The sequence below is a fragment of the Antedon mediterranea genome, chromosome 8 (assembly GCF_964355755.1).
Source record: "Antedon mediterranea chromosome 8, ecAntMedi1.1, whole genome shotgun sequence".
Classification (NCBI taxonomy): Eukaryota; Metazoa; Echinodermata; class Crinoidea; order Comatulida; family Antedonidae; genus Antedon; species Antedon mediterranea.
Window position 1 is genome coordinate 4,253,399 of NC_092677.1, and position 16,505 is coordinate 4,269,903.

The 16,505-nt window shown below is 35.6% G+C and overlaps 1 protein-coding gene across 1 annotated transcript; it reads right to left on the minus strand.

Annotated features, from left to right (window-relative positions):
- Positions 1-601: 601 nt before the first annotated feature.
- Positions 602-14,529, minus strand: LOC140056106 (purine nucleoside phosphorylase-like). Its single transcript, XM_072101358.1, has 6 exons — positions 14,396-14,529; positions 11,501-11,670; positions 5,368-5,471; positions 4,520-4,695; positions 2,418-2,608; positions 602-2,224 (listed from the first exon to the last, which is right to left on the minus strand). The coding sequence occupies exons 1-6, from the start codon at positions 14,437-14,439 to the stop codon at positions 2,019-2,021; spliced, it is 891 nt and encodes a 296-aa protein (XP_071957459.1). The 5' UTR covers positions 14,440-14,529; the 3' UTR covers positions 602-2,018.
- Between the last annotated feature and the right edge of the window lie 1,976 nt (positions 14,530-16,505).

A 16,505-nucleotide genomic window follows, 5' to 3' on the forward strand; every position in this document is an offset into this window, starting at 1 on the left:
ATATTTAATTTTAATAACGTGACGTCTCAATTATAATAATATAATAATTATACCAGCTGCTCTATCTATTCTTACAATCATTTTAAAATTCCGCTTTTGTAATCCTACCCTGTAGAAACAAAATTTATAGAAAACCCAGAAAACCTTACTACAGTACAACCATTCACTAAATCTTTGCAGTATTGCAAGACTTTTCTTCAAACGGCCAAAATAATTTATTGTTAAATATATTAAGTAATACAAATGACCATAAAAATACCCGAATTTAAAGGAGCACCATTTTAAATACATTTTCTTTCTTTGTCAAAAAAAAAAACACATTTTTTTTGGACATCAAAATGCATTTTCCCAACATTTTAAATAGCTTTTACTGAAAATGAGAAAGAAAAAAATTCAGTTTTACAGCATATTTTTAAGGAATGCATATTGAAAATACATTTTGCGTATTTGTGTACGATCTCTTATAAATTTAATTAAAGCCAGGGGGAAATATATATTCCTTCATGGTTGAAGTTTACTCTTTTTAAGTTTTTGTTTTGTTTTAATGGTTATTTAGGTAAAAATCTTTACCCTAATATATTTGTGCATATTTAGTAAAAAAAAATAAATACTGGTAATACAAATTTAATAAGGTAATGTAATAAAATATTTGTTCAAAAAACAAGCAAGCAAATGCATTTGTACGTTGATTAAAGTTGACGATACGCACGATCCAAATACAAAAATTAGCGGAAACGATGAAAGTGACGCGGAAAATAATCGTAATACGTCGGCTTTGATTTCTATCGTCTGAATGTCAGGTATACGTAGTAAACGCGATCGATTAGGATATTAACGCTAGCATTTATATGCTTCTCGAAACGTAATACTGTAATATAAAACAAAATTACACAAATTAAATTTAACAATAGATATGTTTTCATATAAAGTTTGCGGTACAACACGTATGTAGTTCTGAAAAGAGTTTCTCAACATTTTGATCAATATGCTTTGATTGTCCCTCAAGAGTAAGAATGCTGGTAGTCCAGGACATAGAGCATAAATACGTTTACATGCTCTTTTCTTTACCATAGTCAAAAAAGCGCTATCGGAGTTGCATTGCAGTTCAGCATTGCTCTGCGAGTTATATCTCTGTTGCGAGTGACCTAGCTGAAGAGCTAATGCGACTATACTCTGGTAAAGAACAGTACTTCAAGACACCTTCAGTACAATTTGTGACGTTTTGTAAAAATAATACATATATATTACTTTAAAAACATTAAACCAGTTCATTCCTTGTCTTAAATGTACGTTTTATGGTAAATTATGATAAAAAGTGAGAAACAATGCACTACCTAGGTAGCTCGCGGCGACTGACCTCTCGTGGACGGTCTTTAGGCCTAGCCTAGCTAGGCTTAGTTTTGTAGGCCTAGCTGGTAAACATCGGTAACGTACGAACATCGTATGCTACTTATATACCTAGCCTGACGTTGTATAGTTGCTGCATTAGTCTTTCTATTTTTGCCAGACTCCGTTGATACAAATTGGGGAAAACCCGGTATTTTCGCTGAAAAGTTAGGAGTCTTCCATTTGTTTTGGCCTCACGATCGATCGAAAAGTGGGTGAATTACAGAAGAAAAACAGAAATATCAATCCGCGCGCAATGCATTTTGGGATTTATAGCGGGCCGCTATAATTATTAGAATTGACTTATTTTTTACATTTTTAACCATTCAAAGACAAAAAAAGTTATCGCAATAGGACCATATAGTATCATTTTTAGATTAAATATAGTTTGTGATCTTAAAATAGATCTAAAAAAGGTAGGGAAGGTGTCTTTAAAAAAACAAGATACTTATATTAGTTTAAATACCCAATTTTACGATATAGTTAAAGAAATAAATCCTAAATAAACGACAAAGCTTATATCAATAACACTTAGAATATTTACACTGGCTGAAGAAAAAATAAATATTAATTTAAGGTATAGGCAGAAATTCAGGATATTAAATAAAATTAGAAATCTTCTGTAACTTCTGTTACTCCATTTTGGCTATAAGTTTCTGGAATAGTAACTCGATGGCAGAATTGCGCTTGGCACCGACTTCAAGGACCTCCTTGTGGTTAGCTTCCTCATCCGTCTCCTCATCTCCCAGCATTATACATTTGTTTGTTATAAGAGAAAGACCAAAAACCCTCAAACCACAGTGCCTGGCAACAATCACTTCTGGACATGTACTCATACCTGCAAATAACCAGTAAATGTCAGCAATACAGTAATCATTTTTCTCTCCCAATAAACATTCATTTGGATGATGATAAAAAAAAATGTATAGCCTGTTGTGACTTATTTTAGCTGTCAATTGAGCAGTGCATGCCCCAAATGAACCCACTGGATCTACCCCTGAATATACAACCTAGTTTTTAAATTTTCTTACCCACTGCATCTCCTCCAACCTTATTGATGAGGGCGATTTCAGCTGGGGATTCGTATGAGGGTCCAGACACCATGCAGTAGACGCCTTCCCGCAAGAACGACGAATAGCCTAGACTGTCTGCAAGATCTCGTGCTAACTTTCTCAGCTTAGGATCATATGCTTTTGAAATTGCAGGAAATCTTGGTCCAAATCTTTAAAAAGACAAGAATTTAAATTAAAACAACTAAGCGACATTGCCACAACCCATTCCGAGTTACACTATCAAAAAGGTGTGGAATTTTGAAAATGTAAATCTTTCTGCAAATCTTTAATAGAGTTGAATGTAGTGCAAATCTCGCTTGAATTGAGAGCTCTTATACAATTACTATAGGGTCTATTTACTGTTTACCAAAACCAAGTAACCTTTGTCTCATAAGAATGTTTAATATGTTTCGACTTTGGTGAATACAATGGAAATTTTATCTTTTAAGGAGATGACATAAATTGGGTGATGCTATTGTTATAGATAAATTGAGAGATAATGTGATTAGGTGATGGCGTTGTTACATCATGGTGTTATTCACCCTAAACTTTGTATTTGCAACCACAAATATGTATTTCAATATTATGCTGGTGGTTCCTGTACAGAAGTTACTTATAAAAAAACATGTTCAGTTTCACATCACCTCCAATATGCGATAAGGAGGTGATGTGAAACTAACATGTTTTTTTATAAGTAACTTCTGTACAGGAACCACCAGCATAATATTGAAATCATAAAGTTCTCAAAACACAGCAACAAAAATTGAAAATGAGATTTAGAAATTGTTTGAATAATGATAAGATTATTAATTATTATTGAAAGGAGGAAACGATTGGATAAATTCCATTTCATAAAAAATGCATCATTTGATATTATTATACAGAGTTTATCCAATTATTGGAGACCGAGAAAATTAATTTTATCATTTAACATAAAACTGTATACATTTGTTGTATGAGAGAAACAATCAAATCTACAGAAAATGAGTGTTTTAAATTAACAAAAACGGAAAAAAACAGCATGTATTTGTTTCACGTTGTGACCAGTCCACAGGAGCGGTGCACAGTTTCGTCATATCACGTAGACATAAAACCACACAACAGCAGGAACCAGACATGGAATTTAGGGTAATTTGTAAAAGATTTAAAAGCAAACAGATTACAAAATAGAATGGACAAAGGTAAAAGGTCATGCTAGTCTTTCAGGCTGTATTTAAGGATCAATAAAATCACAAGCATGTATGAGACGGTAAAGGTGCATTTCAATAATATTAGCATTCTAGAAATAATGTAAAGCCACACAGAGAGATACCATGAATATAATAAAATCATTGATATCATTTTTGTAAAGGTGATTAAACTCGAAAAACCTTTTTCTTTAACCTTCTTTATTGCCATTTTATAATATGATAATAATGTATGCATGTTTTTTTTTTATATATTTTTAAATGCAAGTGAAATGAATAAACATCTACCACATATTATAATTTTATACCAGTATGTTTCACAATCTTGCGACATAATAAATTGTAATGTTTCATAACTTTCTTTGTCCTTTTTTCCCATTCATTTCACTATCAGTATCAAACAATCCACATTATTTATAGATATTTTTTTTACAATAATTAAAAATAAGATACATTTTTTTTATATTATATATTTTTTATATTACTATGGTCTAGTTCTTAAATGAGTCTTATTTTGTATAAATGTATTAAAAATAAGATAAATTTTTTTTAATATTATATATTTTTTATATTACTGTGGTCCAGTTCTTAAATGAGTCTTATTTTGTATAAATGTATTACTGGTAGCTCAAGTGCTACTTCAAGCTTGTTTCAATCCTATGGTCCAGAGTTCAATTGTGTTCAATGGTTAAGTATTATTAATGCAAAGATGAGAGATGTGGGTGTTCTGCCTCGTGCAGTATACTGTGTGTTAGATAACATCCCCAAATAATGGACACTCTGGAATGATAGCTGCTCCAGAACAGAAATTAAAATCTAATTTATTTTGTGAACTTTCATCTAATTTTTTTAAAAACAAAATGTTTCCCACAGAAACTAGTGTACAGGACCTACCTTTCATCGTTGGGTCCACACAATGGATTGTTGCCTGATAGCCCTGGCATGTTGATATGATCTTTGATGATCATTACGTCACCAACGTTATAATCCCTGTTCACACCTCCGGCAGCGTTTGTTACAAACAAGGTCTTAATACCAAGTAGGCGCATCACTCTCACCGGTATAGTAAGCTAAATCAAGTAGGAACAAATAAAATAGAAATCATTCATTCATTTTTTCTTTATTCTTTATACTAGGTATAGGCTATTTAGTCAAAGACTGTTCTCCCAGGGGGCCCAGCTATGATCAGTGGCTGTGTAAGTTTACTGCTGTAGTACACTGGGGTAACCCCCTACTCGTCTCGAAAGATGTACTAGGTTCTTTAAAGTGCACATGAGCTTGATGTGTACACTGGTTTGTACTTATCTGAGAAGACTCGTTCTACCACCAGAACCATGGAGCGAGTGAGCCTTGAACCCGATGTTTAATATGGCTTTGTAATTGCGGTTCTACCGTCTTAACCGCTCACCACTCACTCGCTGCAGTTTAATATCCATTATGTAACATAGATACAGAACAGTATTAATACAGTTGAATAGTCAAAATCCTTCATCAAAGTGTCTACATAATGAGAATGCCCCTAAATACAGTAGGAGCTAATGCTAAAAAATACTGTACTGTACTGTACGCCTTGTTTGTTTCACACATTTTCTACTGAACGTACTGTAAGAGGGGTGTGTACTGTAATACAGGTGTCTCCAGAATAGGTATGACCTCTGAATAGGGACGTTCCAAAAAAGGGGGTGTACTGTATTCAAAACTATATCTTTTCAACCATGTTGATACAGTAAAACATTACGTACCTCGGGTAATGAATATCCCTCGTAAAAATGGAATCTTCCCAACATGCACATCACTGGTTTTCCCTCGATGTGACCAAACACAAATTCACTTTTATGTCCTTCAACTTAAAAACAAAAATAACTTAAAATTTAATAATTTTACAAACAGTTATAAAATACTTCATTTCAAGGATTTGTATTTGTAACGTTACCAAGGATTTTTAAGATTGGTTTTTTAAGTACAGGTAGTCTAAAATAATATAATTGACTTCAGATATCTACAATGTCTTTAAAAATTATGATAATATATTGATACAGAGTAAAATAAAATAATTACTGTGCATTCTATTACAGTAGTCTGTACACAGGCAGAGTAACAGGAGCAACAGTTGTACAATAAATAAATTAATATACTATTATTTATAATATATGCAGTTTCTAATGAAACCCTAGACACAGTATGGTACATTGTCTGAATTAGTAAATCTCTAAGATTACCTATGACATTTAAAAGAAGTGTTGAGATAAATGACATACCACTGAATGACGACAAGCTTAAACAAAACAAATAGCACGTTGTATTATGATAACCTGGCAACCTAATTATGTTAAATCGTAGATAATCACAGTATTCATGGTAGGTTTATAAACCTACCACTTAAGTAACGTACTACAAAGACCCCACCCACAATGACCCCACCCAAACACAACATTACAATAGTAAATTAATCACTGTCCTATCAGATAGGTGGTAATCCCCCTGATACAGGGGCTATTTTGTGAACCAGTTTACCGGGGTAACCCCCTACCCGTCTCAAATGATGAACTGGGTTCTTTAAAGTGCACACAGGTTATAACTGTCTATCACTGGACCTACGGTTTATAGTCATTATCCGAGAACATGGAGCGAGTTGGCCTCGAACCCTTGCCAATACTGTTGGCTCTTTTAGGTAAACGTCACTTTAACTGCTCAGCCATTTTAATCGCTATAATTGTTTGATGAATGTTGATAATACAGTCATTTCTAATGCTTAAATGCTGTGGTTTTCTACCATTTTGTCATTACTAGGGTCAGAACCTTAGTACCTGGGTGGAGGTAATAATCACTACCACAAAGTAAACATATGGCCCAATAAGGCAAGTTTCTCAGAAACACAGGATGCTACAGTATACCTCAATAACCTTTGTGCTGTAGTCTACCAGATGTTTATGTTAATGTACTACTTTATTCCACCGCTGTACAATCATTAAACTTGACTGTTCGTCAACTGATAAACCGTACCTGCCTCACATGAATTATAAACCAAATAGAGTCACCTAAAACTCCAGACATAAGGTCAATATATGATTTTACATACAGCATATTGCATTACACTTGAAGTTATAATAGGGAAGTAGACATTACATGGCCTGCGCGAGACTTCTGATACTGATGTTGTAAGTAACCTCTGTCAAGACAGATGTTGTTGGGTAAAAATGATGCAATAAATACAGTAGATAAAAATCAAAAGAACTTAGTACATCTTTCGAGACGAGGGGGGGGGGGGGGGCGGAATAATAATAATTTACATCGTCTACTGTATATTACTAATGTCATCAAAAAGTAACGAGCACTTAGCATTTCAATGTTTACAAGAAGTGCGGCGCACTATCTAGCAAATAACCTAATATAACATCTGTACTGTATAATGACAGACGGAAATAACATTCTAAACAGAATTCACACAGCAGATGTTGATTTGAAAAATGATTTTATATTGACCCCAAAATTTGTTGTTCTATATTGTTTTGTTTTTCTGGCGTCACACAGTCACATGATGTAATCACGCTAACTCGGAAGCAATGTTCGTTATTGTCACGATTACAGATAGGCATTAAGTATAGTAAACAGTTCGATAAAACTCAAGATTACCTAATAGGCATTAAGTACAGCAAACCGTTTGATAAAACTCTTGTCATGATAAAACTAATCACAAGTAAATATTTATTGAATAATCATAACCAGTTTATTGAGACATTAACATTTGAAAACCGCAGCCTGGGCTACTGTACTACTATGTGGTACAGTGCACCAGGATGTTTGGAACAAGTGTACAGTATACTTACTACTAATTAGTATACATGACGTACTGAATGGTTACATAGTTCACTATAAAGTTTTTTTAAAGGAGGAAGGGAGAGAGAAAGAAGGGAGAGGGAAAGAAGGGAGAGGAAATAAGGGAGAGGAAAGAATAGAGAGGAAATAAAGGAGAGGAAATAAAGGAGAGGAAAGAATGGAGAGGAAAGAAGGGAGAGGAAAAAAGGGAGAGGGAAGAAGAGAGAGGAAAGAAGGAATACTGAATACTGAAATGCTTTATTTGTCCATCATCATAAAATAAAAACAGAAATTCTTCTTGAAGATTGACAATTATTAGTACAATACAAAAATAAATAGATATACAATATAATATATTATGTACACACACATAATTGCACAAAAAATATAAGTTATGAAACACGGTGTAAAAATGACTAGGTATTAAAATTGAATAGGATTCAGGAGATTAAAATAGTTTAAAACAGCTTTAAAAGGAAGAGGGAAGAAGGAAAAGGGAAGGAAGGAAGAGGAAGAAGGGAGAGGAAGAAGGGAGAGGGAAGGAAGGAAGAGGAAGAAGGAAGAGGAAGAAGGGAGAGGAAGAAGGGAGAGGGAAGAAGGGGGAGGGAAGAAGGGAGAGGAAAAGAAGGGAGGGGAAAGAAGGGGGAGGGAAGGAAGGAAGAGGAAGAAGGGAGAGGAAGAAGGGAGAGGAAGAAGGGAGAGGAAGAAGGGAGAGGAAGAAGGGAGAGGAAGAAGGGAGAGGAAGAAGGGAGAGGAAGAAGGGAGAGGAAGAAGGGAGAGGAAGAAGGGAGAGGAAGAAGGGAGAGGAAAAGAAGGGAGGGGGAAGAAGGGAGAGGAAAAGAAGGGAGGGGGAAGAAGGGAGAGGAAAAAAGGGAGAGGGAAGAAGAGAGAGGAAAGAAGGAATACTGAATACTGAAATGCTTTATTTGTCCATCATCATAAAATAAAAACAGAAATTCTTCTTGAAGATTGACAATTATTAGTACAATACAAAAATAAATAGATATACAATATAATATATTATGTACACACACATAATTGCACAAAAAATATAAGTTATGAAACACGGTGTAAAAATGACTAGGTATTAAAATTGAATAGGATTCAGGAGATTAAAATAGTTTAAAACAGCTTTAAAAGGAAGAGGGAAGAAGGAAAAGGGAAGGAAGGAAGAGGAAGAAGGGAGAGGAAGAAGGGGGGAGGGAAGAAGGGGGAGGGAAAGAAGGGAGAGGAAAAGAAGGGAGAGGAAAAGAAGGGAGAGGAAAAGAAGGGAGAGGAAAAGAAGGGAGGGGAAAAGAAGGGAGAGGGAGAAGGGAGAGGAAGAAGGGAGAGGAAGAAGGGAGAGGAAGAAGGGAGAGGAAGAAGGGAGAGGAAGAGAAGGGAGAGGAAGAGAAGGGAGAGGAAGAGAAGGGAGAGGAAGAGAAGGGAGAGGAAGAGAAGGGAGAGGAAAAGAAGGGAGAGGAAAAGAAGGGAGAGGAAGAAGGGAGAGGAAGAAGGGAAAAGTAAGAAGGAACAAGGAAGAAGGGGGAGGGAAGAAGGGAGAGGAAAAGAAGGGAGGGTGAAGGGAGAGGGAAGAAGGGAGAGGGAAGAAGGGAGAGGGAAGAAGGGAGAGGGAAGAAGGGAGAGGGAAGAAGGGAGAGGGAAGAAGGGAGAGGAAGAAGGGAGAGGAAGAAGGGAGAGGAAGAGAAGGGAGAGGAAGAGAAGGGAGAGGAAGAGAAGGGAGAGGAAGAGAAGGGAGAGGAAGAGAAGGGAGAGGAAGAGAAGGGAGAGGAAGAGAAGGGAGAGGAAGAAGGGAGAGGAAGAAGGGAGAGGAAGAAGGAACAAGGAAGAAGGGAGAGGAAGAAGGAACAAAGAAGAAGGGAGAGGAAGAAGGGAGAGGAAGAAGGGAGAGGAAGAAGGGACAATGAAGAAGGGAGAGGGAAGAAGGGAGAGAAAGAAGGGAGAGGAAAAGAAGGGAGAGGAAAAGAAGGGAGAGGAAAAGAAGGGAGAGGAAAAGAAGGGAGAGGAAAAGAAGGGAGAGGAAAAAGGGAGAGGAAGAAGGGAGAGGAAAAGAAGGGAGAGGAAAAGAAGGGAGAGGAAGAAGGGAGAGAAAGAAGGGAGAGGAAGAAGGGAGAGGAAGAAGGGAGAGGAAGAAGGGAGAGGAAGAAGGGAGAGGAAGAAGGGAGAGGAAGAAGGAACAAGGAAGAAGGGAGAGGGAAGAAGGGAGAGGGAAGAAGGGAGAGGAAGAAGGGAGAGGAAAAGAAGGGAGAGGAAGAGAAGGGAGAGGAAGAAGGGAGAGGAAGAAGGGAGAGAAAGAAGGGAGAGAAAGAAGGGAGAGGAAGAAGGGAGAGGAAGAAGGAACAAGGAAGAAAGGAGAGGAAGAAGGGAGAGGAAGAAGGGAGAGGAAGAAGGGAGAGGAAGAAGGGAGAGGAAGAAGGGAAAAGTAAGAAGGAACAAGGAAGAAGGGAGAGGAAAAGAAGGGAGGGGGAAGAAGGGTGAAGGAAGAGGGAAGAAGGGAGAGGGAAAAGTGAGAGAGATGAATGGAGGGGGAAAAGAAAAAAGTATTTTTTCAACAATTTAAAATTTAAACATGATTTATTAATTCATTATCATCGATTAATACTGTATTTATTAAAAAATGCAAAACAATTATTAATTACAGTTTAATAATTATCTATTTTGTATTGTTATTAACTGTACAGATACACAATTACAGAAGACGTATAAAAATGAAGATAATACAATGGGAAAAATTTATACAAACCAAGTAAAATTAAATTGGCCTTTAATACATTATTGGAAACGACAAATTAACGTGACCCACACAAATGAAAGGGCACTTTCCAGGGTTTTCCCTGATCGTACGGGGGAGTTAAAACACAGCGTGGTGGACTTTTAATTTCATGACGCACTAAGCAACTACTGTACTGTCTGTTAGAAACATGATCAGAAACACGTGGGCATGTGCAGAATAACTGATTGATGTGAGGCGTAAAAACAACTGAAATTTTCTATTTAACAGAATTTTTTATCAAGACGAAAATTAATTTAAATAGCAAGTTGAGAACACATTGTCAACACACTGTATGGCACATCTGTCATAAAATCATATTGATTTTTCGGTTTAGTTATGATTTCCAAAAAACATTGGAAGGCGACATTTGCATTTTTTCCTTGCTAATCTGATGGTCAAATTGATTTTGTTTACCACTCCATTTATGTCCGATGGTCTTTCCACGGTTATTTGCTGGACATGGACAATGGATGAACTTTATCACTACTACTGTGCTAGTATCACTTTGTTATGCCAAAATATTGACTTACTTTTAAGTACAATTTGAATAGACCTTTATATTACGGTATATTGGTACAGTATATGGGTAATTCTTCCATCTAAGTTGACCCAAAAAAAAAATGCATTGTTAAACCCTACGCTAATTGAAAATTGAAATAATTATTCTTAAAAACCGCTAGACTGATAAAGTTAAATTTTGACTTTAAATAACTATAAATTACCCATTCACCAAAATTGAAGAAGGTAGGGTTTAACTAATTGGGTGATCTGAGATGGAATGACCCATATACCTCTATACTTGGAATGTACTGTACTACATGGAGAATGTTTGACATGATGCATAAAAAACTACTGAATTTTTCTATTTAAAATACAGACATTTATGTGGAGTGGTCAAGACATGCCTGTCCCTTTTATAGAAGTCCTGGATGTATCCTGGTTTGAAGTCGTTATCCAGTAGTGACCTGTGATGGACAGATCAGGCAAGCATGGAAATAACCCTACCTTATACCATTTTATAATTAATGTAAAGTGCTATACTGCAGTAACCTGTACTGTAGCTTTCCATTGGGATACCCCTGATCAGGAAAAACCTCTGTTAAGGGGACTCTTTCCCATATTTAATGAACAAGGAGGCAATAAAACTAACCTCTATTAAGGGGGCCACATGTACTGTATGAGTTCATCCAAACAATGATCCAAAATTAATATTTCAAATAAAAAAACTAGAAATCTATCTAAAGAAACAATATATACAGGTAAACAAAATTGTTCATGCTTTATACCTGTGCTGATAGGAAAGTTTGGAATATCTTTGTAAGAAAAGACCTCTGGGTTTTCAACTTTAGCAGCTAGTCCTGATAAACCAGTTCCGCAGATGATTCCAATCTCGGGCTTGATCGACACCTTGCCACGGATGAGGTTGGCCATTGATTCAATCTCATCATAGCTATAGCTGAAAAAATAATCAAAATGTTCAAATAGTGTGCAAGGGGTGAAGAAGTGTCTGAGGCAGGGGGCTGGTAGGTTCTCTTTTGGTGTGACCGGCCTGAGTGGTCAAATAAGAACTTTAATACCATTATGGGCTTCAAAGTATACTGTAAGTAACTGAATGTGGGTCACAAGAGGCATTTTAGCTTTTGTTTTTAATATACTGTACCAACACCAAATTTCAAGTTCATTTCATTTAAAGAAAATAAACACTGCATATCATGTGTAATGTAAAAAATATTATGAAAAAATACAGAAATCACAACACCACAGTATCTATTAAATATACAATTACAAGAAAGCATACAGTGAGCTATTCCCAAATCAGTGCTTTATGACCAACCACCATCTATTTAATTGTAAGTGTATTTTAAAACCTATGTTTTTATTTTAGTCACATGCAAAGCATCCAATGCATTAAAATGAATGAAGCATGGTGATAAAAATATAAATCAAGTACAAAATACCAGATAATTATTCATACTGCTATTCAGGGTGGAAATGAGAGGGGAGAGGAAGAAAAGGAGTAGGGAGAAGAAAGAAGTGGAAATAATTAGGAGGAAGTGAGAGGGAAAAAGAGTGGGATGCAAAGGAGAAGGAGAAAGAGAAAAATGGAGAGGAAAGAAGTAAGGAAGTGAGGAAAAGGGGAGAAGGACTTAGACTATGAGAGAAGGGGGAAATGAGAGGGAGGGAGAGGAAGAAAAGGAGGTAGGGAGAAGGAAGAAAAGTAGATGGAGAAGGACGAAATTTTAAGAGGAAGTGAGAGGGAGGAAGTGAGAGGGAGAGAGAGGGGATGGAAGGCCGAGGGATAAAGGTTAAGAGGGAGAAAGGGTACATAAAAGGGAGAGGGGAGAAGCAAGGTGACGATGATGGGAGAAAGAAGACTATGAGAGGAAAAATGAGAGGAAATATTGTAAGAGGAAGTGAGAGGGATAAAGGGTGATAGAAGGAAGAGGGAGGAGATATTAGAAGGAAAAGGAAGTGAGAGGGATAAAGGGTGATAGAAGGAAGAGGGAGGAGATATTAGAAGGAAAAGGAAGTGAGAGGGATAAAGGGTGATAGAAGGAAGAGGGAGGAGATATTAGAAGGAAGAGGGAGGATATATTGTAGAAGGAAGAGGAAGTGAAAGAGAGGAAGACAGGAGAAGGTGGAGCAGGAGAAAGTGAAAGGAAGGTACAATAATGCCATTGAGATCAATGAAAGGCTATATAGACTATCTAGAGAAAGGGTGAGTTTGTTACCCGTACAGATGTATTGAAATATATGGTTGTCTATAAATGCATTTATTATTATTAAACCAAGCAGAAATTCCAAATTCACAAAAGAGAATGCCTTTTTAAAATAAATTAATAACGTACTCTACTTTCACCATTAAAGAATAAAAAAAAAGGCAAACAATTTACAATATGTTTACTTACTGGACGTTACTGTGAACATCGTTCCAGCAAAGCAAATTAAAAGAAAACAAATGCTCAATTATTTTGATATCAAGAATACAGTAAACAACATTCAGCAAGGCAGTTTCTATACTGTACCCACAATCAGCCACACGCTAGAACCATGTATCGAAACTGGGCTCATTTTACAGTGCACATCAAACACCACATCATAACGTACATTCCCGCAATTGTTCGCTGAATTTTGCTAATAATATGCAAATGAGGAGAATGTTGACGTCATCCGTTAAAGTTAACATTTATTTATTATTTCTTTATTCCGACATAAAATCATAGGATAAAAACACAATAAAGTATGAGACAGCAAACTTATTTTCATTTGCTCCTGTGAAAGCTCCTATTACTTTAGTAGATAAAGTTGAGTAATTTTACCAAGTAAATGGTGTCAAGTAACTGAACTTGAGTTTGACCTTGATAAATGACCTTGTGGTTACTAATCACATCCTGGAACCTATTGGCATTTTTGTTTGGATATCCAGCCTAATTACAGAGGACAGCTGGACAAATTGTACATTTAATTGTTATTAATTATTTTGATAAAAATATAGTTTAATTCATTATTTTTGGTTAAGTTTTGTGTTGCAATTACTGTAATAATGCCTCATCTACAATCATGAAAAGTGCCCATGTACATGTACAATAGTCCAGACGAGGTATTAAGAAAATATTAATTTCATTTCTTTTCCTTTTTTGTATAAATTTGGACAATGTACTGTATCAAAATGTTACTACAACGGCTGGCATACGCTGACATTAATATACCGCCAGCTTTGACAAAAATTACCCGTAATTTATTTGAAACACAAAAACACAAGTTAAACGCTAGCCTAGGCTTCTTGTGCAAAGTTAGCTGTTCTGTTGTTGGACACCATCCATGCCATGCTTTGTTTCTAACTAAAGTAAAAAATGAAATTAGTTAGACTAGCTAGTAGTAGGCTGACTACTACTACTAGTTTAGCCTTAGGCCTACTAACTAGGGCCTAGCCCTAGGCGTAGTACTAGTACTACTAGTAGGGCTAGCTTAGGCTAGTAGTAGACCCCTACTCACTACAGACAGAGACTGACTGAGAGGCCTATATAGGCTATATAAACTCTTTACTACACTAGTAGTACTAGTAGGCCTACCTAGAGGCGCGCCGACACTCACTCAGTAACAATGAATGAGGCCTTAGCCTAAGCCTAGGGTAGAGAGTATTACTATTGATAATTAGTTTTAATAATAGATATACTTACGTTTTACCCACTCTACCAGCAGAGCACACTGAACCACTTTCCATGGTTAATTTAACAAAATAGCAAATAAATACACAAAATACTGCGTAGCCCTCGCAAGCGTGTCACAGTTGTGATAAAAATATTAATGAATGAAAACTACGTCTCTCTAGTTGGCGCGTTTTCATTCCCGATTGTCGTGAACCGGATGTGTGACGTCAATAATTGACACGCCCACAACGTGCCTTTTCCCACGTGCCGTGTGTAGGCCTAGATGACGTTGTTTGAAAAAAGTTTTACAGACATATCATATTAACGTTTTTTGTGTTTTGTTTGCAACTTTACTTTTTGTAAACCCTCAGCCCAACTACAGTTAGTGCTTTATTTTTACACAGCTTAAAAAAGCAACTATCAAATAAACTTGAGGGCGTACTAATGGATTCCATAAAACTACTCTAAAATTATAAATCAAATCCAAATTGTAAACAAAATTGATTGTGCAGATTGATTGTACAGACAATATAGATAATTTGTCACAATTTATATTATTTTAAGATTTGATCACGACGTAAAGGTCATTTTTAAATGATACGGTATGTTGCTATAACAAGACATACACTCTAAAAAAATATATCAAATATGTAATGTACCATCCTCTATGTCATAATTACCGGTATGCCTCACTCTAAATTAAATAGGAAGAGTACCGTAAAACCGAAAAAAAATTATAAAAATAAACCCCCTCTTTGGTTTGCAAAAGTAATTTCGAAAAGAAGCTCATCCCGAAATCAAGCCCACTGGGCTTCTTTTCAAGATAGGCTTCTCTTAATGTCAGATGCAGACAAACAATGATCGTATTTAAATCATAATTTTTTAATGCGTTTTTAAAAATATACCTTCTTATTTTTTTGTTTAATTCAAAATAAAGTCAATGTTTGTATTATCAGGGAAGAGTTAATTTTAATTCTTCCCTGGTATTATTGATGAGAAAATCCGTTTATAGATTATACTGCTATTGAAAACAATTATAGGCATAAATAAAATCGACTATCTACTAATATAATATCAGTTTCATCAGTTATGCCGTGTGTATTCGTTTTGAAATCCGATACCATCGATGGGGTACGGGTTGAAACACGGAACGGGAATGTGTTAATTAGGTTATCTTAAAGCATTAGAGCACACACACATAAAAATATGATAATACATAAACATTATTTTAGAAGTTCTAGAATACATATGACTTCGGTAGTTCAATAAAAATCATTATTAGAATAACTTTCATTAACACAATTCGTTTGACCAATCGGTAGCGTACAGGTGGTGAAGATGCGTTTTCACTCATTTAGTTTTTCCGTCAAGTTATATTAACACACAATTATATTAATACCGAATGCTACTTTTTTTTCCTAGTCTATATTATTTTATTAGAAAAAATAAATTTTCGTTTCACGTATTAAACAAAAACATAGAAAAAAAAAAGTGCACGAAAATAATGGAAACAGCAACAAAAATATCTCATAAATAAAATATTCAGAAATAGTTAAGTTGAACTAAGGGTGATGATTTAATTTTATAGAGTTTATACTTTTTGGTCAGATGTTTGCTCTATTACTTTGAGCGTAGGGCTGGGGTTAGATTTGAGCGCAAGTGAGAATAGAAACAACATCAGACCAATTATTAGCTACTTTTCGCAATATCTGTATACAATTCTTTACGTTAAACCAGTAATTAATTTCGACTTGTTGTCACGTCAACAACAAGTCTTAATCTCCGGCAAGGACTGGATGTTAGTGGTTGCTATGAGTAGCTTTGCTATATGAGTTGTAGAGCAGCGCCCCCATCCATATTGGCAAATATTCTTCGCAATAGCTAAGCAATTGTGTTTTGCAGTAGGCCTACGGCTAATTGGTGTAAATATCATCTCTATAATTATCTTAACTATAATTGGGATAAGACTAATTAACGATACCTTGGCAGCACATTATTGAAATTCGTCATTACCACACACCTTTAAACAATTATTTCCAATATTTCTATTTTACCATCACTTTTTTTACCTAATTAGAAAGCAATAACATTCCGAGTTTCGAGTCTTGAGGCTTTAATCAATTTTCTAGACTAATTACCG